The sequence below is a fragment of the Erythrolamprus reginae genome, chromosome 3 (assembly GCF_031021105.1).
Source record: "Erythrolamprus reginae isolate rEryReg1 chromosome 3, rEryReg1.hap1, whole genome shotgun sequence".
In the NCBI taxonomy this organism is placed as follows: domain Eukaryota; kingdom Metazoa; phylum Chordata; class Lepidosauria; order Squamata; family Dipsadidae; genus Erythrolamprus; species Erythrolamprus reginae.
Genome location: NC_091952.1, coordinates 226,492,616 through 226,519,159, shown reverse-complemented (window position 1 = coordinate 226,519,159; position 26,544 = coordinate 226,492,616). Strand labels below are relative to the sequence as shown.

The 26,544-nt window shown below is 36.7% G+C and overlaps 1 protein-coding gene across 4 annotated transcripts in view; it reads left to right on the top strand.

Moving 5' to 3' along the window:
* The first annotated feature begins 413 nt into the window (after window positions 1-413).
* The window catches only part of VIRMA (vir like m6A methyltransferase associated), a 40,923-nt gene continuing 14,792 nt past the window's right edge, over window positions 414-26,544 (top strand). Inside the window, exons 1-18 of one of the 4 annotated variants that reach the window (XM_070748058.1) lie at window positions 474-578; window positions 4,133-4,248; window positions 5,328-5,414; window positions 5,804-5,852; window positions 6,613-6,781; window positions 7,174-7,296; window positions 7,765-8,070; window positions 8,218-8,307; window positions 9,613-10,762; window positions 11,984-12,475; window positions 14,238-14,359; window positions 17,237-17,319; window positions 20,383-20,476; window positions 20,727-21,271; window positions 21,699-21,934; window positions 22,802-23,054; window positions 24,301-24,518; window positions 26,017-26,149. In XM_070748058.1, coding sequence (XP_070604159.1) covers window positions 516-578; window positions 4,133-4,248; window positions 5,328-5,414; window positions 5,804-5,852; window positions 6,613-6,781; window positions 7,174-7,296; window positions 7,765-8,070; window positions 8,218-8,307; window positions 9,613-10,762; window positions 11,984-12,475; window positions 14,238-14,359; window positions 17,237-17,319; window positions 20,383-20,476; window positions 20,727-21,271; window positions 21,699-21,934; window positions 22,802-23,054; window positions 24,301-24,518; window positions 26,017-26,149 — 4,329 coding nt within the window. In that variant the 5' untranslated portion in view covers window positions 474-515. Of the gene's footprint in view, window positions 579-4,132; window positions 4,249-5,327; window positions 5,415-5,803; window positions 5,853-6,612; window positions 6,782-7,173; window positions 7,297-7,764; window positions 8,071-8,217; window positions 8,308-9,612; window positions 10,763-11,983; window positions 12,476-14,204; window positions 14,360-17,236; window positions 17,320-20,382; window positions 20,477-20,726; window positions 21,272-21,698; window positions 21,935-22,801; window positions 23,055-24,300; window positions 24,519-26,016; window positions 26,150-26,544 lie in introns of all 4 variants that reach the window. The other 3 variants (XM_070748057.1, XM_070748059.1, XM_070748060.1) reach the window with 3 other exon arrangements.

Below are 26,544 nucleotides of genomic sequence, written 5' to 3'. Positions count from 1 at the left end.
CAAGGAATTTGTCTTGGTGCATATGCTCTCAATGTGCATAAAAGAAAAAGATATATTTGTCAAGAATCGCGTGGTACAACATTTAATGATTGTCAAATAAATAAAATTATATGGGATGCTTAGTCTCAAATTCGCCTGCCTTAAAAATTCATCCCGCACTCATTGCAGGTTCACACACTCTGCTAGGCAAATACTGTAATACTGTTCCTAGATAAGGGAAGAGTTGTAGGGCGGTTTTAACAACTTCGTCCACCCGTCCGTTCGCTGTCAATCTCCAAATGCCGTTGCAGGAAAGCTGCTGTTGGTCTATATGGCACCTTGGGGGAAAACAAAAAAAAAAAAAGCGCCCGCCTTCCTGATTTTTCCTTTAACCTCCGGGCATGGGCGGTTTGTTTTGCTTTTTATACAGACAAAAGAGACGGGCAGAGGCAGCTATGCAAAGCACATTGTCAACCCCCCCTTTTTTGCCCCGGAAGTGCTCGTCGTCGAAGGGTCGGCGCTTCCGCCGACGCAAGATGGCGGCGGATGCAACCACGGAGCTGCTTTTTTTGGATACTTTCAAACACCAGAGCACTGAGGTAATGGAGGCCACGTGGGGGTCTCCAACCCACCCCCGTCCCCAGCCTTCCAGATAGGGATGGAATTGGGTTCTGAGAGAAAATTATTCATTTATCAGGCGGGAATTAATGGGCTCTTCATTTCAGAGCTCCTTCTGCAGCCTCCACAAAGGAAATCAGCTTCAAGTAACGGTAGCGATAGCTTGGGTGTTTTTAAGTCGATCTAGTTGAGGTGCAGGTGTGGGACCGTAAATAGATATGATGAATATTTAAATTTATGACGGATATTTATTTTTTTTGCTGTTTTGGCATAAACCGCCCCCCCATCTTATCTTTTAATCGAAATATGTGTCTCCAGATTGCAGTTCATAGCGATATAATTCCTGTTCCTGTCTCTCTCCTAGTTAAAGCTTTGAAGGGCGAAATGTCGGTATATGACTAATCCCGTTAAATAATGGCAGCGATAAAATCATCCCGTGTTAATCATTTCAAAACACGTAACTTTCTAAAATTCATTATAAAGATAAAAGAAATGGAATTCGTCGGAATACTGAATAGACAGCAAGCAAAAATAGATCAAATATCTTCGAATATAATTTTTTCTACATACAATCGTTAGCAACAGCAATAGCATTTACAGCCCTCTAAGCGGTTTACAGAGTCAGCATCTATAGCCCCCAACAATCTGGGTCATTTTACCCACCTCGGAAGAATGGAAGGCTGAGTCAACAGTTATAATTCCCTGAACACTGTCAGACTTTTTACTAAATCTGCATTTTTATTCTACTAGTTTTTCTCATCATTCCTATCATCCTTTTCCTCCCATTTAGGACTGTATGATTGTAACTTGTTGCTTGTATCCTAAGATTTTTATTAATATTGATTGTTTCTTCATTGCTTATTTGACCCCTATAACGATAATTAAGTGTTGTACCACATGATTCTTGACAAATGTATCTTTTTCTTTTATGTACCCTGAGAGCATATGCACCAAGACAAATTCATTGTGTGTCCAATCATACTTGGCCAATAAAATTCTATTCTATTCTATTCAAGTGCAGGTTGTATGCTGCTTTATGTGGGAATTAGTGTGGATTATATGCATGCATGCAGCTTTGGAATTTATGCTAGTAGATAGGTAAAAGGAACCTTTTGCCCAATGTTAACTGCTTCAATTATTTTGGGTACTGTAGTAAAATTGTATTGGGAGAATGCTGGTTCCTGTGGTTTTTAATACGCTTTTTGCCAATCAAGATATACATATCTAGCAAATGAAAGACGTGTTGATTTTTGTATTATGTTATGTTGGTACATTTTGATATAAGGTGGTAAAATTTCATTAGTTTATTTTGATCTCAGTTTTAAAAAGGACATGAAATATATTGAAATGGGGAAAGAGCAATTATGTCAAAGACTGTGAGGAATCTGGAGAGCAAATCAAATGGTTATATTATTTGCAATCATTTACTCTATATCAGAAAGGTGTCACGTGAAGAGGACTTATTCTTTATTGCTATGAGCAGAACCAGCGGGTAAAAACTGATTCAGGACATAGGTTCAGGATAGGCATAAGAAAGTATGCAAATAGAGGTCGGATAGTCATCTATCAAACATGCAGTAGTGAATTCTGTACTGAGCAGAGGGTTAGGCTAAATATCTCTAAGATCTTCCAACTAAATTATTCCATCTGATTATTACTAGTTTATTGGAAAAATAGTATCCTATTTTTCAATTGATACTCAACATTATTAGAATATCAATAATATAATTGCAATGAGAATTGATTGTTTGCTGAAAATCTTAGGCTATGTTTTGGGGGGAAGATTTTATAATGTTCAGGTGTTTTCATCGATGCACCTTTTCATTAAGAGTTCTTAGAGTGTGTACAATTTAAAAGCAGTCAGTGTTTAAAACTATAAAAAGTTGGAATTCCTAAAGTGTTTTTGTTTTATTTTAAGAATTACTTCAATCATTAATGTTAAAAGAATTTCCTGACAAAATATTGGAATTGAGCTTCTTTGCTGAACATCAGATAAAACCAGTCACATATCCTGTAAAGAAAAGATATTCACAAGTTAGGTTCAGTTTCTATTACGTAACTGCAGTCCTGTGAATGTATGCTAAGAAATATGTCTGTCTGATTGTTTACGTGGATCTATTTGTTCTTTCAAATATGTCAATAGTTCACTCACTGCCACTGCCACTTAGACCATCCACATTGGTCATCCTGGCCTTCTTTTTTCCTGCCACCTTTCCCAATATTAGAGCCTTTTCTAGAGAGCTGGATCTTCACATAATGTTCTGAACTATTATAATTTGATCTTGATCATTCTGACTGTTTATCATAAATAAACAATCATATGGAATTCAGCAGAGAAACTATTGCTTCATTGTCATCTTGGATCTGCCCTTCTCGATTTATGCCTCAAGTGAGATCTCTGGGTTAATGTGTTCAATGATCCATAGTTTATTTTCTTTGTCCATGATATTCTTAGGAGTCTTCTCCAACTAAATCTAATTATTTGATGAAATTATTTAAATTAGGTGATTTCTGCAAGCTGAGCAGTAACATTTTAAGCAAGTTATTGTTAGATTGTGTCAGTAGCTCTTATGAGTAATTAATTGTTCCATATTTTTGCTAAATGTTAAGTCTTCTATTTTCTTCAACTTCTTTTTTCTTCACTTGTCACACTTCAGATGTTTTCCAGATCTTTATTTCTTGTCTGCTTGGCCTCTCCAAACCAATACCTGGACCTTTCCTGCAAATCATCTGCCTCTGCATCTCATCAGGCTTATTAGCATGGTTTCAGTCTCTATCCCTAAGAGTTCCATTGAAATTTGATGGATAAGATGAATTTTAATTAACCAACTAACTAAAATGTTTCCTTCCACCACATTTTGTGTGGCGTATTTGTTGCATATCAGCAAACATAGTGTTATTCGATCTTCCCACAAGTATTTTTCAATATTCCTGTCAGCCCTTTCAGACTAATTATACTTTATTGAAAGGCTACATTAACAGAATCTTGAAAGCCTGAAAATACAAATTTCCCACCACCACTTTTAAATGTCTGATCCATTAGGGAGAGTCCTTCAGTTTCTTTATCTGACTGTTAAGAGATCCTAGGAAGCATATCTTGCCCAGGTTTTGCAAGGCCATCCACACATTATGTTACAATTTCACAATATCACAAATTCATTCCATGTTAAGGACATGTCTTTGCATAAGAAAACAAGTAAAAATTAATTGTGAACCAAGTGTCGCAGTTTATTAAGTGTCTAGACATACAATATTGTACATAGGGTTATAATGTTTATCATAGAAATATGGGGCACTGTTAAAATGACAGAAGCCAAATAAAATGAATTGTGCAGTATTGTTTTTAATGGTATTGTCTGTTGGCAAATGGCATGTTACATCTGGACATGGATGGTTATGGTTATACAACTTGTAGATTTTAGGCAATGTTGGATTATGTGAAATGCATATTTTGACAGATTTTTGAGTGTTCATAAAACAAAGCAAAGATACTTTGCACTTCAAAATTCATGAATTTTGTTCATTTTTTTTCTAGCAAAGCACTAATGTAGACGTGGTTCGCTTTCCATGTGTAGTTTACATCAATGAAGTGCGTGTGATTCCTCCAGGAATAAGAGCTCACTCTAATTTACCTGAAAGTAGAGCTTATGGGTAAGCAAAAAAACCGATATAAGAGATTGTCCAGCACTGTTTTTTACATCTTTTTTAACATGCAGAATATTTATTTTATTATTAGTACTGAATTAGAGAGTGAAAGTATGTGCCTAAATTTGCAATAGACCTGAAGCTGAGATTTCCTGGGTCCATCCAACATTATATAATGGAATATAGTTTTGCTTTAAGAAACAAAAAATATATTTAAAAAGTTTGGAAAGGATTTGTGTACTGATTGAGATAAGAAATATAGTTCTTACAATTTTTCAATTTTGAATAAGTAATGGTGGGATGTATGAAATGCTGATAAAAAAGTAAAACAATTGCTGAAAAAATAATCTTTTGAGCTGGATTTGCCAGCCATAGTTTGGAGTCAATTCTGGATTTGTCAGCCATAGTTTGGAGTCAGTTCTGGCTAATATCAATTCTTATTTGCCAAATTCCGATATTATAAATCATGACTCAAGATAAAAAAAGAAGAGGAAGCGGCAGATGTTTGTTTCTGAGACCTTGGCTTACACTCGTTTCAAAAGCAGTTTACACTAGTTGGAAAAGGGGATCATTGACAGTTGTATTCGATACTTGATTTATTTAATTTGTATGCTGTATATTGCAAAGACAAAATTTTAATACTTCAGGATTTTATGTGGACATACATATGCTCAAGATTAGCCAGAAAGCTAGTGAAGTACCTGAGATTAAAGAATAGTATTACAGATTGCCAAATGTCATAGAAATTGTTGTACAGAAATATTTTTTTTAATTTTACAATTTGTGGATTTTATTAGAAGCTTTAATTGAAAAATAAAAGTATTGCTAGTTTTATCTATATTATATATAGATAAGAATGCTCATTCTGCTCATAAGAATATTTGAATAAAGTAGGGACCATATTTAACAAAATATATGAAATATATGAAATAAGAGCTTAATAATGTAAATATTGACTATTTTTAACAGTTGGGAATTCTTTATCTTCCTGCAGATTGATTAGCAGTTTTTAAAGGCTTGCCTTGCTCATTAACCAGCTCATTTATTATTAAAAATATTTTTTTCTACTTTGACTTTGTTCCCAGTGAGACTTCTCCTCATACATTTCAATTAGACCTGTTTTTCAACAATGTCAGCAAACCAAGTGCACCTGTATTTGACAGGTTAGGAAGGTAAGTACTAAAAACATTCTTTTATAAAACATTGAATACACTTTACCAGATACCATAAAATTATGGAATACAAACAAAAAACAAAAACATACTTACCATTTCCTATAACCATTTTTTTGTGGGCTTCTCAGCTGTCACATTACAAAATTCTGTCCAATTGTATTATTGAATAACATTAAACAAGCAATCCTTTTTTACAGAAAATTAATAAAATGCAGGTACAGAGTTCCTGTATACTACCACATAATGCAAAGATGTATAGTTGTCAGCCTAATTCTAAAAGTATAGTTTATAAGAAGGTCCTATTGTAAGACTAGCTAGTAAGAGAAGATGTTGGAGAAAAATATGCATGTTTATTACCTAATATTTAATTTTTTTCTGCTTAATAGCTTGGAGTATGATGAAAACTCTTCAATTATTTTCAGGCCTAATGCAAAGGTAATGTAAATTTTGATGTTTATTTACTTTATTTTATTGTATTTATATGCCGTTCACTATAAACGGACTCTGAGCGGACTCTTGTTAGTTAATATTATAACTTTTAAAAAACCCTTTTGGGCAGAAGTAATCTTCAGAGACTGAATTATTTCAGTGTATTCCATCAAAGTGTTCTCAAAACCATTAATTGGTACAATAGATGCTGAAGAGTTACTAAGTATGTACTTTATGTACAACTTCATGTACTGTACATAAAGTTGTACATAAAATTGTTTATATACAGCATGCTTTAGATCTTATGAGTTGAGGTTTTGTTTTGCATTTTTTGGATATTGGAGTCATCAGAGATATAACTGGGGAGTGGTTTGGTGCAATTGGTTACCAAATTGAAAACTTTAGGAAATGCTGTGTGGAATGATGATTTGTGATTTCTCTGTACTTTATTATTACATTATTGAATGTTATTATACTACAATCATCCAGTAGAGGCGCAAATATATTTCCCCCAAATCTCATTATTTGTCATAGCATTATATGATACTTAGTTTAATAGACAAATGTCCCTATTAAAAATGCGCTCATAATGAGAGCATTTATGAAAATATTTGAAATGTTTCAGAACTGCTGTAGAATTTGGATCTATAGGATTTTCAAAGCTGAAGTACTGATTTAATAATCATTACACATAAAACAGAATGGATGAAATTGATACTGTTAATTCAGATGCAGCAAATTCTGTGTTTTATTTTAAATAATGCAGGTAAACACTGATGGCTTAGTTTTAAGAGGCTGGTATAATTGCTTGACACTGGCAATATATGGCTCTGTTGATAGAGTGGTAGGCCACGACAGAGACTCACCTCCTCCACCACCACCTCCTCCACCACCACCTCAGCAACAACAAGCTTTGAAAAGAACTCCAAAATTAGGTGAGCAATTCTGTTTTCATTTTTAACAATCTTCAAAAAAAGTTTTGGTTAGAAAAGCAAATCTTTCATAGCAGTCAAGGATAGTTTCCTAAACATTTCTGTTTTTCAGTACTACTTTCATTCTGTAGGTTCACGAGTACAGCATGTACCTCAGAATTTTTCCAAATAATTATCTTCCCAATTTAAACCCTTAAAGCAATTAGGGGGTCGGTGGTGTTGCCAGACTTAGAGTTTTGTTTTCTTACCAATTTAAATTTCATTTCACCCATCCCACTCCCAGCAATCCATTTCCGCTGCTTTGAAATCTGAAGGGAATTTCAGAAGCAGTTTGTTTATCACGCAGTATGATTTTAAAAATACATAATTTTCTTTGACACAAACATCTTTTACAGCTGATGGAGAGAAAGAGGAACAGTTCAATGGCAGTCCTCCCCGGCCTCAACCTAGAGGACCAAGAACCCCACCTGGTCCCCCTCCTCCTGATGATGATGAAGATGAGCCAATGCCTATATCAGGTAGCCAAGAGGAAATTATTTTCTCATTATAGTCACATTTGAGAGGAAAAGCTTTGAATCTTTCTAAAATAACTTCACTAATATATGTTTTAATTTATTAGATTTGTAATGCCTACATTAGAGAATCAAATATACAATGCACAAAAATATGTTCGTTTTTTTGACGGAGTGTTTTGCATCCTGCCATTGAGTTAAGAATTTTCCTTCTCACATACTTCATAATTTAGAGTACATGGTTCTGTGTTTAATAAAGAATTGACATTCATTTTTTTAAAAATGTTCACATCCCCACATTTACATTATGTAAAACTGAATCTGGTGGGGCAGAATCTGAAGGGTCAACAGTATATTTCAATATAATTTAAAATCATATATCTTTGTTACTTAACTGTCATTATAAGTAACTTTTCAGTATTGAAACCTCAAGCATTCAATTTGTTTTCCTGCTATTAATGTCATTATTTTCAGTTGCTGGAGAAAAAGATGATGATGTTGATCACAGAGAAGATTATTTTGAGCCCATTTCTCCTGATCGGACTTCCATTCATCAAGAAGGTCCATATTCTGATGAGGCCGAAGTGGAGGAAGAACAAACAGAAGAAATGGATGATGATGAAGAAGGTGTGGATGTTGAGGAGGAAGAAGATGAAGAGGATGATGATGGTCAAACAGTAGATAGCATCCAGGATGATGAAGAGGATGATGATGAGGATGAAGATGAGGATGATGAAGATGAAGAAGAGGAAGAAGGGGATGAAGAGGAAGACGGTGAAGGTAGGCAAATACAATTAACTAGGTTCATGCATATACAGTATACATTACGTTGTCCTTGCTTGATAAGCATGATTTGCAGATAAATATCTGGTCTGACTCTGTTCTTGAAATAATGTTGGCAGTGTATGAAAATTCTGTTTTGCTTAGTCTATGATGGCCAACCTAGAGGACCACGATCCCCACCTGCCCCCCCTCCACGTGATGATGAAGAAGAAGATGAGCCAATGTTTGTATCAGGTAGCCAGGAGGAAATTCTGTTCTCATTTTTGTCACATCTGAGGGGAAAAACTTTTCCTCTTTCTAAAATAATTTTACTAATGTATATTTTGATATCTAAATCAGGGAAACAAATACATGATGCACAGAAATATATCTGGTTTCTTAACAGTCTGTTTTGCATACTGCAATGCATACTATTGAATTTTTCCTTGATATTAACAGTCAACCATGGATTTACCTGTAAGCTGAAAGTTTAAGTTTTAGAAATCAATTTTGAAAATGCATAGTTTTAGGAAGGAAGATTTAACTGTTAATTTTGGAAAAGAATGAAAAAATGTGTTCATTTTTACGAGAGAAGCTGCCAACATTTGTAAATGAAAAGGAAATAATTGTGTAGATAATCATATCAATAATTTCTGATTTATGTGAGCTGTTGATCAGCCCCAAATTAGTGTTCCCTTTGAAAGTATATTTGATTTTCCCAAAGCTTAAATTGCAGTTTTTATTTGCTGAACTGATATTCTTCCTCACTTCACTCACTAATGAGTGCTGTAGTTAGTGTCATTCTGTTAGGACCAATTAGTCCTTGTTCTGACATTTAGTAATGAGATGTTCTCAGATTAGCAACATTTTTGCATTTTTAAAAAATACTTATTTTCTTATATGTTATATTTTCCTTCCCTGTCCCGTTAAAGATACAGTAGGAGCCAGAAAGCTCTAAACATAGGCATTCTATCTGAATAAGGGCCAGAAAGTAAAGGAGCTGATCATTGTGCCTTAGGAACCTTTTCAGGATGGCTGTCATAAAGATCGTTTGCAATCTTTGGGAGGGTTGTTGGGACTGTAGGCCTGTAAATTCATATATTTTTTGCAAAGACTCTTGGAATTTGTCTCTACATATTGATGTATGCTCTATTTTGAGTTATACATCAACTTTTTTAAGCATGAGAAACCATTGCTAGTCAAAGTATTTCTCTTTTTTCCCCTTAAAAACTTGGAACCTGACCTTGGTCTTTTTTACTTGGTAGTCATTTTTTTGTTGTACAGTACATGCACCTTTTAGAGCATGTTCCACAAAATGATTGAAACTTATAGGAACTTTTGAAATAAAAAACACAATCTTAGATGTGGGAAGATTGCTACATAGAATTTTATAGCCTTCTGTTCTTAATATGTGCTTTGATTAATAATACATTATTGGTAGGGTATGTATGTGTAGAAGGACACACATACAAAGTGGGAGCCAATATTTGATCTGATCAAGTTAAAACATGAATTTTATGGTATGTTTTTAACAAGGATATTGAAAATATCATGTTTCAGGAGATGATGGTTATGAACAGATTTCAAGTGATGAAGATGGAATTGCTGACTTGGAACGAGAGACGTTTAAATACCCAAGTTTTGACATTGAATATACTGCTGAAGATTTGGCCAGGGTGCCACCTGTAACCTACGATCCTTTTGATAGGGAGCTTGGACCCCTTCTATATTTCAGTTGCTCCTACAAGACCACTTTTGAGATGGAAATTGCCAAGATGAGAGATCAAGATCTAGAGAAGGAAAACAGTGGGGCAGTAGAGAGTTCTGTTAAATTGACTGAACTCCTTGAATTATATCAGGAGGAGAGAGGTGCAAAGTGGGTCACAGCTTTGGAAGAAATACCCAGTTTAATAGTCAAAGGACTAAGTTACTTGCAATTAAAGGATACAAGCCAAGATTACCTAAGCCAGTTGGTTGACTGGACAATGCAGTCTTTAAATCTTCAAGTAGCCCTGAGACAACCGATTGCTTTGAATGTCCGTCAGCTGAAAGCTGGGACAAAGCTTGTCTCTTCGCTGGCAGAATGTGGAACTCGAGGAATAGAAGCACTCTTGCAAGGGGGAGTAATTGATGCTTTATTTGAGTTGCTCTTTGCAGATCATGTGTCTTCTTCCCTTAAACTTAATGCTTTCAAAGCTTTGGATAGTGTTATTAGCATGACTGAAGGAATGGAGGGTTTTTTGAGGAGCAATTTAGGGGCCAGTGAAAAAAGTGGCTATCAGAGACTGTTGGAGCTTATTCTCCTGGATCAGACTGTAAGGGTAGTCACTGCCGGTTCTGCCATTTTACAGAAATGTCACTTCTATGAGATTCTGTCCGAGGTAAAAAAAATTGGTGACCAGCTAGCTGAAAATTCTCCACCTTTTCCAAATCATTCTGAGTCTGAGCAGGATCCAGATGCTGCCCCTGAAAGAGGCAACCAGGAATATGATAATGATGTAGATGCTCCAATGGATATGGACAATATCTTGGAGTCCTCCACTATGAATGAAGGAGACATTGAAAAACTCATTAGCATTTTAGATGAAATTTTGCATTTGATGGAGACAGCCCCACACACCATGGTGCAGCCACCTGTGAAATCTTTTCCAACAACAGCACGTATTACAGGGCCTCCAGAAAGAGATGATCCTTTTCCAGTCCTGTTCAGGTATGTATATTTTTGATTTTGGTAGATGGCTTTAGTTATGTGTATTCTGGTTTTTCTAGTTGGTACCTTCAAGATATGCTCATCAGATTTCCACTGTTACCGCGCAGCATATTTAAAAACCAAACCTGGGCTAATTGGAGTTGAAACTTGACCCAGTTTGGGAATTTCTGTTTACATGTTCCAGAAGATTGCCAGATTCTCTCCCACCCACCACAATTTTTAATATGTCCTTATAATTGATGTCCATTATTTAATAAATGTTGATTTCACAGGAAATATTTTAATTTCTTTACTACTTTCATTTTCGTTTCTTCTCATTTTCCTTGAAGTCAGCTCACTTTCCCCATTTAAATTAAAAAGATTTGAGTTACTCAAATGTTTACTTAGAATTCAAGAGAATAGGTAATTCGCATGTTCTTAATACTTGTTTAGTGTGCTATTCTGAGTTCTTCAAGATTTTAAAGAGAAGATCATACATAATCTATGGCCTGAATATCCTACAGTATTTCGAATTTGTAGCCCTTGAATATTGTAGTAATCTCCTTATTGTACTTGTTCTCTCTACTTATGTTGATAAAAATAGTAATAATTAGCCATGTGCTTTATTAATTTAACTTTGTAGGGACATTTGAGGTCATCTGATTTGCAAAAATAACTTATAGCAAACAGTCTTGATTTCTTGCATTGAATGAATATACAGCAATCAGTAAAAATTTGAAATAATATTTTTATGTTTTTTAATGCAAAAATATAAAACAGGTATAGAGCTATTGAAATTAAATTCAGGCTCAGATGAATATCCTGCTGCTACTGCTGTTATCCATTCAGTTGTGTCTGACTCTTGGCAATTCTATGGGTCAGATCTCTCCTAATCTTCTGAGCTTGCACTACTTTTTAGAGTTGTTCTGCGCTCTTGATGGTGTCCAGCCACCGTGTTATCTGACAGCCTGCTTTCCTTTTACCTCTAACTCTTCCAAACATAATTACTTTCTACAGTGAAGAGGGATATCAGTTTTGCTTTTAATATTGGTGATAGCAATTAATGTGATATTAATTAATCCCACTTCGTATTTGTGGGCTTTGCTTTCTATTCCAAACCACAAGGGCGCCTTGTAATACAAATATAGAATTGTACGATGACTCAGCTTAGCTAACATATGGGAAAATGTAGTGGGTAGATGTTACTTAGTATTATTTATCTTTCTCTTTTCATTTTTTCAGGTATCTTCACAACCACAGTTTTTTGGAGTCTGTCACTTTGCTGTTGTCCAATCCAATCACAAATGTGCATCCTGGAGTGCTTCAGTCCGTCAGGGATATTCTGAGGTTTTTAGCACAGTCCCAGAAAGGTCTCCTTTTTTTCCTCTCTGAATACGAAGCCACCAATTTGCTGGTTCGAGCCTTTTGTCAGTTTTCGGATCCCGATCAAGAAGAAGGTCTGCAAACAGATGGGGCAGGCGATGAAGCATTTCCCTTATGGCTTCTTCATTCGACCCAGACGCTGCAGTGCATTTCAGAACTATTCATCCACTTCCAGCGTTGCACAGCCACTGATGAAACTGATCATTCAGATCTCCTGGGAACACTTCATAATCTTTACTTGATCACTTTTAACCCAGTAGGAAGAGCTGCTGTTGCCCACGTCTTCAGCCTTGAGAAGAATCTCCAGAGCCTTATTACTTTAATGGAGTTCTATTCCAAAGAAGCATTAGGGTAATGGTTTATTATTAGGTTTATATCTTCAATGGGCGGGCTCACAATATTCCGCCTTTGTTTTGTGCAGCTCAAGAAAATGTACACAATGCTGCTTCTTTCTGCTTGTTCCACAGATGAAGTCTTGTAGGGTGGGTTGGGTGGAAAGAGTGTGACTGGCCTCATCACTAAGTGTTATAATACATTTAGTGATGTCTCTGAGGGTTCCTATTCAGATAGACTTCAAGTTATGGCCATTCATTCAGTGACCATTCGAAGTTGTGATGGCGCTGAACAAAGGGACTTAAGACTGGTCCCCAAGAGTTCTGGTCATTGCAACACTCCTGCGGTCATGTGAACTAAATTTGAGCACTTGGCAAACAGTTTGCACTTAAACTGGTTGCAATATCCAATGGGCACATAATCGCCATTTGTGAACCTCTCTGCAGGCTTCCCCCAAGCAAAGTCAATGGGGAAGGCAATAGGAAAGGGAACAAGTAGCTTGGGTAGGTCTCTCCCACTCCCTGACTTTCTTCACTCGTATGCACTATGTCAGTGATGGTGAACCTTTTTTGCTCGGGTGCCAAAAGGGCGCGGTGCCTGCAATAGCATGCACACGTGTACCCACACCCATAATGCAATTCCCTCCCCCCATGCATGTACAGCCTCCCTTGCGCTCCCCCTGCGCATGCATGCAGACCTCATTGAAGTCTCCAGAGCCCGTGGGTGGTGAAAAATGGGTCCAACGGGCCTATCGGAAGTTTGTTTCTGAACTTTTGATAGGCCTATTGTGCCGTTTTTCGCCTTCCCCAGGCTTCAGGAGGCTTTCCTGAACCTAAAGAAGGTGAAAATGACTTCCCCCTGCCCTCCGAAAGGCCAAAAATCAGCTGGCCAGCGCAAACATATGCTGGAGCTGACATAGGGCAACACCTTGCGTGTCCCCCTTGCCTGCCATCTGTGGTACCTGTGTCATAGATTCACCATCACGGCACTATGCTGTCATTCTGCCCTTCTTTTGCATGCATGTTATCCCCTGTTTTCTTTCATCTTTTTGCTTGACACATCCTGCACCTTCTCAATCTTCCTCGGCTTGAGCCATACTGCAACACCTTCCTCCCCCAACTGATGTACAGCCTGCACTGCTTCCCTCCCCCCCCCCCCCGCTCTTTATTTGGGACGACCCTGCTTTCTTCCTAATGACCCCGTGCAGCTGGAGTTATAACATCAAGCAGGATATCCTGGATTGTAGTCATTAAGTAGGGCGGTCATATGATATGGTTTATAATCACAATGCTAATTCCAATTGTAATCATGGTGTGAAAACTGTCTGTAACACGATTGATAGAGACCGTCAACACAGTTCAGAACAATACTGTTTTTTAAAATTAATTTTTATTCTAAAGATTATTGCTTGTTTCTAAGTACTGTTCTCTGTTTAGATTGTAATATGTTTTAAAAGTAAATGATTATGAAATAATCAAGAATAGGATGGCTTGGTAAAACCTCTGTTACCTATATGATAACTATATTGGTCTCCATTGTTTAATATAAATGGAATCCTGTGCTGGGCAAGTGAGAATCCTCTTGCACAGTTGCCTTTCCTTCTGTGAATTCTATGTGCTCATTAAACTTCTGGAGGGTGGGAAGCCAGTAATGGAACCTTAATCTCTTATGCTTAATGTGAAGACTAAAACATGAAACGAAGTAATATGAGGCAAATTAGTAAGTGGTAGGTTTTTGTTTTAAACAGTGATTCCAAATCAAAAAAGTCTGTTGCCTACAGTTACGCCTGCATCCTTATTCTACTGGTGATACAGTCTTCAAGTGATGTCCAGATGCTTGAGCTGTACTCAGCACCCCTGCTGAAGCTTTGCAAAGCAGATGAAAATAACACCAAGTTACAAGGTATGCTGTTATTGTTGGACAATGTTTTAGATGATGTAAAAGAAATATTTCTGCTACTCTGTCTCACTATTGCTATTATGTGAATTAAGATTACTAGATACGATCATTGAAAGATCTTTAGTAATCTCCTTATAAAGTTGGTTTTTAAACATTAAAAAATCCCTAGTTTGTGTAATATACTACTCATGGACAGATGCCATAAAATAATTTGAAAGAAATATTGAGAGTCCTATCCTATATTGATGAATCACTTAGATTTTTAAAATCAACTCTTGTTTCCACATCACTTACAACAGTGCAGTTTTCAAATGAAGTGGGAACAGTATTGGGATTTTTGTTCCTTGAATAACTATCTTGCTCTTTCCCAAAATTATAAATTTAATTTGTGTTAATATCAAAAGTGCTGTTCAAAGTATTGTGTAAGTCTGCTACTGAGTGTAAAAGGCAATCCTGATAGACACATCTGATTTCTTTCATGCATGAAATATACTTCCAAGCATTTTGTTTTCTTTAAAGTGTAGTATTTAAATCAACTTAATTTATTTGTACTAATGTAATTAATTAACTTGTACTATTATGCAGTTTCCTTAGGATATTTCATACTACTGTCCAGTTTGCTTAGGATATTTCATTAATTATCTAGGTTGGTGGTTGACATAATTTATGCTCCTTATACTTCATTGGTGGAAAGATGCTTTTGAATACAATATGAATAAGAAGTCTCGGTGTTGTATGGAATAGTTTTTCCTTCTACTGTGAAATTCATCTAGGGAGAAAAAAAACAATATTTGTTTTATTATTTTGTTCTAAAACTTTACATATCAAGTATAGGGGAGACATCTGGTGGAAACAAACTGGGAATGTCCTGTCTGTCAGAGAAAAGGTCCAATCTTTTCAATGCAAACTGCCTGAACTGGAGATGTTTAGATGTATTCAGTCTGGTCCTTCTGACATGTTGTACCTCAGAACAACAATGACTTGTAGTCAGGGAGAATGAGACTCTTGGGGAAGGAGGATATGATTTCAGTGATAAAGGAGATATTTTCAAAATTGGGATTCAGTCCTTGGGTGATGTTAAATTTAACTTTATCGACAAAGAAGTAAAGGGAAAGTGGAAGCAGTATGCTCTGTCCCAGGTTGCCCTGATAGATCAGTCTCACCGGAAAAACACTTTTTCTTGGGTGATGGAACCAAAATGCTCTAGTCAGGGGGACAGATGGCTTTAGAGATTGTGATGAAAAAAAACCCGATCTTCCAGGTGCGAAGGTAATGGATGTTATCTGTAATCTATATAAGTTAAAAATAGTGCTCAGGAAGAAGTGGTGCTTGTAATCAATGTTGACATCTATGATCCAGGGCAGTGATGGTGAACCTTTTTTCCCTCTGGCACCAAAAGTTTGCACAAGCAAGCAAACGCATGTATGTGATGCCCACACCCATAATTCAGTGTCCCTCACACACTCAGCACATGCACGCATGGCCCCCTCCGCACTGATCCACATGCGCACACGGTTCCCCCATTTCCTGAATTCTAGTGGCCCTGATAGGCCCCCTTTTTCGCCCTCCCTAACCACCAGAGGCTCCCCTGGAGCCTGGAGAGGGCAAAAATGGTATCACTCCCTTGGAGGCCTTCCAGAAGGCCAAGGCGCCCTTCCAGAACCTCTGCCCGAGCCAAAAATCAGCTGGCTAGCAACGCACATACACGCTGGAATTGAACTTGGGCAACAGCTCGCATACCGGCAGATGAGTTCGCCATCACAGATACAGGGCAATATGAGCAGTCAATCTTGCAAGTTACATTTGGGCTGCCAGGTAGTGAGGTTTGTTTGTTTATTATTTATTGTGTATTTAATCAATCTCTCTCTCTCTCTCTCTGTTCTCTATCTATCTGGGGAAAGCAAGAAAAATGTGTCTTTGCCAGCCTTTTGATATGGAGAAATCAAGAAGCAATCCCACAACAGATGCTGTCTGCCATCAGATTAACCAGCCTTTACCCTGTTTTCCCCCAAATAAGACATCTCCTGATAATAAGCCCAATCGGGCTTTTGAGTGCCAAGCGCTTATTTCAGGGTTGAAAAAAATATGAGGCTCTTATATGGGGGAAAACACAGTACTTAAAATAAATAAGCTAAACATTTCTTTAATAGTGTTCTTTATATGTTCCTTTGTACTTTGCCCAGGCCTTTGGGAGAACATCTGACATACCTTTCTGTCTTTTTGTTCCTTTTGGTCTTGGAGCGTTTGTATTCTTTGCAATTGTTGTTCTTTTATCTGGTGCTGTTTTTTGTGTTTTCTTTTTTCAAATGTTTTTAACAATTATAAACTAGAATTGAGAGTTGGGCAGCATATACTTTTACTATATTATTTTTTATTTTGCTATATTCTTTATTTCATTATCTTAAATAAGAAGTTAAGGAAAATTGGTGGGGAATATTCAAACTGAATTATAAAATGGTATAAACGTTTCTTAAACCTTTGGTTAAAAAATGAGTACCATGTTCTTCCTGTACATATGTGACAAAATACACTGCTCAAAAAAATAAAGGGAACACTTAAACAACACAATACAACTCCAAGTAAGTCAAACTTCTGTGAAATCAAACTGTCCACTTAGGGAGCAACACTGATTGACAATCAATTTCACATGCTGTTGTGCACATTCAACTTTGTACAGAACAACGTATTCAATGAGAATATTTCATTCATTCAGAACTAGGATGTGTTATTTGAGTGTTTCCTTTATTTTTTTGAGCAGTATATGTCGCCATTGTTAAGATTCAGTCAGTTTTAGTACCAAAAGGCCAACCGCACCATTTGTTTTTACATTTTCTTGAATGTCTCATGTAACATTCATTGAACGGTCTTTTCTGTTTTTAGAACTTAATAAATGGTTGGAGCCATTGAAAACAATCCGATTTGAAATTAATTGTATCCCAAATCTCATTGAATATATTAAACAGGTTAGTAAAATAAATAAGTAAAAGCATATGGGTGAGTGTGTTTTTACTGTACTATGTAACATGTGTTGTAGTTTTTATATGGTTTACATTGCCATCCTTGGTGTTCTGTCTGGGTGCCCCCAGACTTCAACACCAACTGGAAAAAGCAGCCAGACACGCTGGTAAAAGCAAAAGCACTTTATAGTTTGAAAAATAAACACAGAGAAAAACCTGTTCTTCCCAACAGGCAGGCTATGAGACTTCACAGCAGAGTCCTGATGGCCAGACAATACAGCAGACTTCTTGCTGGCACACCCACCACTGTAGAGAATAAGACCCACACCTTTTCCCCCCAAGGTTTCAGTATTCAAAGTCACAAACCAGAATTCCAAGACGCCAAAGATCACAGCCAGGTCCCAGGACTCCCAAAGATAATACTCCACAAGCCAGGAAGGGTGGGTCTGCCTTTTCAGCCTTTCCAGAGAGCACCACACCCAAACCCAGCTGTTGCGTCTTTAGTGCTGAAAGTACCTGGCTAATTGTCCCCTTCGTTTTGTTGCTCTTCTCTGCCGGAGATCGATTATTGCTTGTGCATTTTCATCTAAGGAATCCAGGCTGCTTGCTGGGGAGAGCTCCCTCTTGGGGGACTCTGGCTGTCCTCCCTCTCCCTCAGCCTGAGATTCCTCCTCCCCGTCTGCCTGAACCTCCTGTTCCTCATCCTCCCCCTCTGAGCAGGAAGCCGGCAGAGGATCAGCCGTTCCCTGAGGGGCCTCAGACGGAATCACAACACTTGGATAGTAAAGTGTATGGCATATACATTTAATAAATAAAAAGTAAAAATAAATATGACCTTAGAATAGCAAACTGCTCACCTTTTTGAACAAATATATTTCAAAGTTAACTTTAGTTCAGATTTTGTTGAAAATAGACATGCTGATCAATTAAAATGTTTTGGGAAAAGAAACAATTGGATTGGCAATCTTGTGTTTGCTGTTCACTTTGGCTTGCTAGATTGGTCCCTCATTTCAACCCTGGGCTATAAATATTCTCCTTTATAGGATCTAGATTGATCTTCTCACCCTATCCCCCAGTTTTACTTAAATATTTTTGATTGATCCTCTCACCCTAGCGCCCAGTTTTACTTAAATATTTTTCCTCCCCCAGTACTTTTTTTTTTGGTCTTTCAAAATTTCATGTCATGAGTATTTGCTTTCTGAGTTTCATACATCCATATAATATTCTTAGCAATATTTTTTTAATATAATTACAATCCATTATCATTACATTTTCAATACATCTCTCACATTTATTTTCTTCTTAATATCTGTCTTTAGTCTTTTTTCACCCTTGTTTTATCCCTATTTTAATTTCAGCAAACAAGATGTGGACATGTCCCAAATTATATATTTCTAATACAGTGGAACCCCGACATAAGAGCTGCTCTACTTAAGAGCAACTCGAGATAAGAGCTGGGAGGGGAGAGATATTTTTGTTCTACTTACAAGCCCAAATTCGAGATACAAGCGCCAAGGAGCTGTCTCCTGAAGCCAAACGCTAACTTCCGCGTTCGGCTTCAGGAGACAGCTGCGAAGCGGCGCGCGTGTTTTAAAAGGTTGCAGCCGGCCTGGGGGGCTCGGGGGGGTGCTTGCAGCTTTCTTTCTTGCTCTTTTTCTTTCTCTCTTTTACCTTCCATTCCTCTATTTCTTCTTTTCTTTCTCCTTCCCACCTTCTTCCCTCCCTCCCTCCCTTCACTCATTCCTCTCTTACTCTCCCCTTTCATAAGTTTCCTTGCTTCCTTCCTCTGTTCCTGTCCCTTCCCTCTTTCCTTCCTTCCTTCCCACCCTCCGTCCATTCATTCACCCATTCCTCTCTTGATCGCTTAAAGCCGGTCCCTGGTGCAAAAAGGGTTGGGGACCTCTGTCCTACAGGATTGGGTGGCAGAGAAGTTGAACATATGTAAATTTAAAAGTTTAAGAAAGTTTACAAGTTAAGTGAAAGAAACTTCATTATTCATTTATATGTACATGTACATTTCTTCATTAAAAACGTGTCTTTCTGCATAATTTAGACTAACTTTGTGAGTTTTTTGAGGGCTGGAACCAATTAAAATTATTTACATTAATTCCTATGGGGAAAAGTCGTTCGAGATAAGAGCTGCTCGACTTAAGAGCCCAGGTCCGGAACGAATTAAACTCGTATCTCGAGGTACCACTGTATTAGTACTTCACTTATTTTCTAAACATTAATAAAAAATCAACTTATAATTTCTTTATCCTCTTTTCCACATCATTACTTTTCCCTTACAAAATATTTTTCATAATTACCTATTTCAATCTTCATATTTTCTTTTTGTTATTTTATAACTTCATTTCTACATGTTATTCATACGTATATATTTTATTCTTATTACAATGAACAAGTTTTTCATACTTATGTAATACTAAATTAATTAAACATACACATTAAAACTAATTTTTATCTCCTATGTCCTAACACCTATAACTTCCTTTCTGCACGCTTTCTTCTATCATCAAACTTATATTCAAACAATTCTCTTTTTTCCATACAAAACATATTTAAAATTACATATTTTCAATCTTCATATTTTCTATAATCAGGCTTATATTCAAAAATACTACTAATTTACACCTTTTAATAGTTTTGTCAGTTTACTTAATTATTCGTGACATAATAAATACATGCTAACATTTAGTTTGGTATCTAAATATTCTAAATCTTGGGATGGTGACCTTACAATACACATACAAATTGTTCTCTTTTAAAAAGAAAGCTAGTTGTATTGCACAGTAAGGAAGAACGAAATCCATTGTTGGATTGCTGAAGAGTGTACTCTAAGTCAGGCTTTCCATATCCCTATGCTTTCTATATATGTGAACTTCAAGTCCTAAAATCTACACTATTAGTCAACACGGGGCACTGCTGCTTTTGTGTAATTGTTTTGGTTATGTACAACAATTAAATGTATCTCTACATAGCTTGTGCAGAAGTAGTGTTTGTCTATTAAATCAGATAGTCCGTTTTGAATATTTATTTTTCTTAACCATTATCTACTTTACTTTAAAGAATATTGATAGCTTGATGACTCAGGATGGAGTTGGTCTTCCTACAGCACTTCGTGTCTTGTGTCATATTGCATGTCCTCCACCACCTGTCGAAGGTACAATTTTTAACCTCTACATTCAGTAGATTGTATTGTATTAAATCACACAAACATTCTAAAATATATTGTTCTTTGTATACTGATCATATAAACTCTGGCTTAATTCCCAGTTCATTTTATTGAGTGAAAAAAGTATGTAAAAATATTTACCTTTCATCACCAACAAAATTATTGCATCGAATTTCCATTAGTCAAAAATAAAATATAAAGACCTTTCTTCTTTATATTTCTCCTATTATTCATAAAGGTCAGCAGAAGGATCTTAAATGGAACCTTGCAGTTATTCAGCTCTTCTCTTCTGAAGGAATGGACACCTTTATTAGAGTTCTGCAAAAGCTAAACAGCATTCTTATTCAACCCTGGAGACTCCATGTCAACATGGGAACAACTCTTCATAGAGTCACTACAATTTCCATGGCCCGATGTACTCTCACACTTTTGAAGACCATGTTAACTGAATTGTTACGGGGAGGATCCTTTGAATTTAAAGATATGCGTGTTCCTTCAGCACTTATTTCTTTACACATGCTTTTATGTTCTATAACCCTCTCTGGGCGTTTGGACAGCGATGAACAAAAAATCCAGAATGATATTGTTGATATCTTGTTGACTTTCACCCAGGGCGTTAATGAGAAGTTAACTATTTCTGAAGAAACTCTAGCCAATAATACTTGGTCACTAATGCTCAAAGAGGTTCTTACTTCTGTTCTAAGAATCCCAGAAGGATTTTTCTCTGGCCTTATACTGCTTTCAGAACTACTGCCTCTTCCTCTGCCTATGCAGACCACTCAGGTAAATAAAAACTACCAAATGATTTAGAAAGTCAGCTAATCTGAAAGTTGAGGAGCTATGAAACATATTTATGATGTTTACTTTTATTAATATAATTCTATTGTGTGCACATAGAGGTGGGTTTTGTTTAGAATCACTGAACAAAATATAGACTGGAGAACCAAGGAAAATATAGGATCAGGTATCACATGGATAATTGTATTGAGCACTTATAACTTGTTTCCAGTTATATGCCTTTACAGGGCTTTTTTTGTGAGAATAATTTTGAATACGAATTCCAACTGACATACTCTCCTTGCCAGTTTGTCTTAGAACTCCTCACTGCATTCATATACATTTTCTATAAAATTCCAGAATGGAGACTAGCACAGCATGTTGCAAATGTGTGATTATTGTGCATTTCAAAGGATTGTTTTGTTCTCTGTAGGTTATTGAACCACATGACCTATCAGTAGCTCTCAATACTAGAAAACTTTGGAGCATGCATCTTCATGTCCAGGCAAAATTACTGCAAGAGATAGTACGATCCTTTGCTGGCTCCACTTGCCAGCCTATTCAGCATATGCTAAGGCGCATTTGTGTACAGTTGTGTGACTTGGCCTCACCAACAGGTCTTCTTATTATGCGAACTGTCTTAGATCTACTTGTAGAGGATCTGCAAAGGTACATTTCAATATTTTGTTTAATATGGCCTAAACAAGACAATTACCGTTTAACAATTTGTCAAATGTTTTGTCCAAAGAAGAAAAGTTGATCTCATTGGTCACAGTTTTTCTTGCTTACAGTTGAATGTAAGTTTAAAATGTCCTGTTTGGGTTATGTTCTATTTTCCTGTCTTATTTGATACTTAGTCGTTTGCTTTGGACCAAAGAGAGTGTTTTTAAAAAAAAAAAGACAACTGAACTTTCTTTGTTTTCATTTGGGGACATTTTCCTTCTCATTCATGAAGCTTCTTCCAGAAGTGAGACCTGAAGAACCTTCTTGGATGAGAAGAAACATCTTTGGAACAGTCAAGACCTGGATGACTGAGAATCTTCATAAGCAATTGCTTTGGACCTTACACTATCTTTTGCTTCAATCATGTGATTGTCTAGCCAAATACTCTGTAGCACCAATTTGTATTGTGGGGTAGGGGGAGCAAGAACCAGCTTTGATCTTTGAATAGTGTGTCAAGCTACACACCAAAGGGTATTTTGTTTTGTTTCATTTCATTTCGATCCTAGAACAAGAAGTTAGTGGACTAATATAGAGAAGTGAGTAAAACGGGAAAAACCCTCCAAAATTTAATTCTATTTTCTGAATATTTGTTTTTCATTAAAGTCACTTAAACACCACTAATATTATTTCAGTGTCATTAGTAATCCCAGTAACTTTGCAAGTCGGTGGCAGTTTGACAGCTATGAAAAAAACCCCATTGTGTCTGTGTGAGTGAATGAATGAATGTGAGCACTCAAACTTGCATGTGTGTTTTTATTTGTATTTCTACCTAGTGTGGTCTCATCCTAATAAAGAAATTTCTCATCATTTCAGCAATCCAGAAGATAAGGAGAAACAATACACTGGTCACACCACCCGCTTGCTTGCTTTATTTGATGCACTGGCTTCCCACAAAGCTTGTAAATTGGCTGTTTTGCACCTGATTAATGGAGCTGCTAAAGGCGATGAAAAATATTCTGAGATTTTCTTGGAACTTTTGTCTTTGATGCAAACTGCAGGGGAAAACGTAATTCATCAGCAGTGTGCAGAATACATAGCTTCTATTTTACAGTCCTTCTGTGACCAGGTATTTAAAATGGAATATCTAAAGGAAATATTAATTTAATTTTTTATATTCTTCACATGTTCCCAGGGTTATGTCTTCACATACTTAGATACATGAATATACTGTTGTACATTGGTAGGCTGTGAAAGAATGGACTATCAGCTCTCCCCAGAGATTTGTACTGCCCCCACCCTCTTCACCTTCCATAAGAACATGAAAAACCATCTATGCCGCCAGGCCTGGGGTCACTAAACGCTAGCTTCTGGCCGACAAGTGTGATGTATGCTTGTTGTTCGAATGTGAATGAATGATTTTTAATGTTCCAGGGTTTTTAGAATAGTTAGTTATATTAATTGGATTTTAAATGTTTATATGTTTTTTTAATATGTTGTGAGCTGCCCCAAGTCCTTGGAAATCCAATGTGAGTGAGTGAGTGAGTGAGTGAGTGAGTGAGTGAGTGAGTGAGAGAGAAAGAAAGAAAGAAAGAAAGAAAGAAAGAAAGAAAGAAAGGTAGTCCTTGCTAAACCATTGCCCTGTTTAGCGACCACAGAAATTATTACAGGCCTGAAAAAAAAACCTTTAGGATTGGTTCTCATATTTATGACAATTGCAGCATCCTGCAGTCATGTAATCACAATTCGTGTGCTTCACATCCAAGTTCCAACAAACAGAATATAGATGAAAGACTAGTCAACAGGAAAGGAGCACTTTTAGCCACGTCTGTCCAATCTGAGGACTGAGTTGAAGCTGGGAGTCCTTGCAAGGCGGAACCTCTCAAAAATGACAGACTCGGTCCTCATTCTGAATGGATGAGGACAACCCATCTGAATGCTAGCTCCACCTATGATGGAGAAAAGCAAACTTCTTTATTTCTGATCACAGACAAATGTTACAACATTGGCATTTTGTGACTGGCAGTTTCCAGTATGTTGCCATTTTATTGGAATGTATACGAATGCTCTCAAAATCCCCAACGTGCCCACTGACCTAAAGGAGTTACCTATTAGTCAATTAATTAGTTAATTGTTGTGAGCAATAAATATGCTTTCTGTGCCAATAACATTATTACTGTAGTGAGTTTAAGACATCTTTTCTAATGTTGTGTTGGTCTGTTATTCGAAAAAGAGAAAATATTTGAGGCATTCTCCGTGAACCAAGGCACATTCTAAATTAGTTCTTTGAGTCCCAGCTATTGGCTTGCATTGCCATAATTATAAAATATGCCCCTGCCTTTCAGTAATGCATTGTTTGTTTGCTTTTCTTACAGGATATCGCCCTGATCTTGCCCAGTTCCTCAGAAAGCACTCTTTCTGAATTGGAGCAGCTTTCCAATTCATTGCCAGGCAAGGAACTCGTGGCTTCCATCTGTGACTGCTTGATAGAAACCGTTATTAATGCTGAAAGCAGCTATACCTGCTTGCTGACTTGTATCAGGACAATGATGTTCCTTACAGAGCACAATTATGGATTCTATCATCTGAAAAGGTACATTTCAAATGTTTCTGAAACTACCTGTAAATCTTGTGCAATTCCTATTCATTTTCAGTGGAGATTAGTCATATCAGTTCAACATCTAAAGAAAAAGTTACAGTGAAAATAAGTACCTGAAAAATCAGCTTCCTAAAGTGAGCTTCATATCTTTCAATGTTATTTTATGTCCTGTTTCTTACAAATAAAATTTAAGACGACTAGTCCAGTAAAATTCCAAACTTCCTCACTGAAATTCTGAAAATTGATCTTGGAAGAACATTATGTCTGTGCGTGTGTATTCTGTCTCAGAGGTGATAATTGGGACTACAAAACTTAGTTGACTGGGTGTTCTTTGTTCCATGATATTATCCCGTCAATTTGCAGATTTATAAAGAGAATGAAGTATTTTGTGTCTTGTGGTCTTCTTTTCTCCCATGCATTGGGCCATGGTGGTGGATGAATCCATTTGTAACAGTTAATGCGGAAAGATTGTGGGTTGGCTCCAATGATGTCATGCTTCGCGTGGGTGCTCCCATCGCTGCAGGCTTTCAAGAAGAGACTGGACAGCCACTTGCCTGGAATGGTATAGGGCAGCGGTTCTCAACCTTTGGTAGTTTCACAGGAATCGCCTAAGACCATCGGAAAACACATATTTCCAATGGTCTTAGGAACTGAGACACCGCTCTTCTATCTGTCTCCAACTGGGTCCACCCACATACAAATAGACTACTGCAAAAAAAAAAAAAATACCATTGGGACTTCTGAGCATGCACAGAAGCCAAATTTCTGGCACTATGTTTTCAGCTTTTTTTGCATTAAAAAAAAAATTAGCATTGCGCATATGTGCAGGTGCAAAGCGCATATGTGCCCACGATGCACAGCCAGATAGTGCAGGAGGAAGTGAACCAGCAGTGAGGTAAGTTAGAACCCTCCTCTGAGTTTCCTAATAAATTTATTTTTTTATGTCAGGCATTACCACAACGTGAGGAACTATATTAAAGTGTCAGGGCTTTAGGAAGGTTGAGAACCACTGGTATAGGGTCTCCTGCTTGAACAGGGGTTGTACTAGAAAACATCCAAGGTCCTTTCCAACTTTGTCTTTTTTTATTTCTATTTTTGCTGGTGTTTGGTTTCCATGTTATATTAAAAGAAACGAGATAAGAATATTTCTCAATAATAAGAATTGCTTCCAGTCATTTAGCGAGTATTTATAGTGGCTGTTTTGGCTATCAGTTGCTATGGCAATTATTTTAGAAGACACCTCCTCTTGTGCAAATGAAGGAATAAGAATTGCTATCAAAAATATTTTTTTGGGTATTTGTTTTAGGTATTGTAATTGGCTGACTGGTTGCTACACCTAAGAATATTAAGTATAATTAAATTACTTCACATTTATCTAGTAATATTCCTTTATGAAGACACAAACTAACTGCTTTTTAGCCTCTTGATCACTTATGTGCTACATTAAATCCAGTAGGTAAAGTAAAATATTTCTTTTTTGAAACAACCTTAGTTCTCTGGCAAAACATAGTGGTTCTCTGCAAACAGTACTGAAGAGAATAGTGAGCAGCTTCAGTAAAGACACAGGAGAACTGGCCTCTTCCTTTCTGGATTTCATGAGACAGATACTAACTTCTGATCCTTTGGTAAGTCAATACAAGCTTACATTTTTCAGCAATGTTGCCGTTGTACTGCAATTTAGCAAAATACTGTATTTTTGAAGTAGACCACAATGCTATCTAAATAGTTAAGGTGGCTTCTACACAAAGTGTCAATTTTGTTTGTTAGTATTGATTTTAAGTTTATTTCATGGAAGAAGTTTTACATCTTGCTTTGCTGTTGCTAAAATACGCAAGGCGCATTTCCTATTTTTTTTGAAAAAATATCTACAATGATTCCATCAAAGCAAGAAATAATGAAACGTAAAATGATAGGAATATCAGATGGTTTTGAAAAAGGGAATGTGTCCAGGCTTTTGTCAGGATTTTAAACCTGAGGTAATATTCCAAATACAATGGAAATGCTATAATTACTCTAAAGT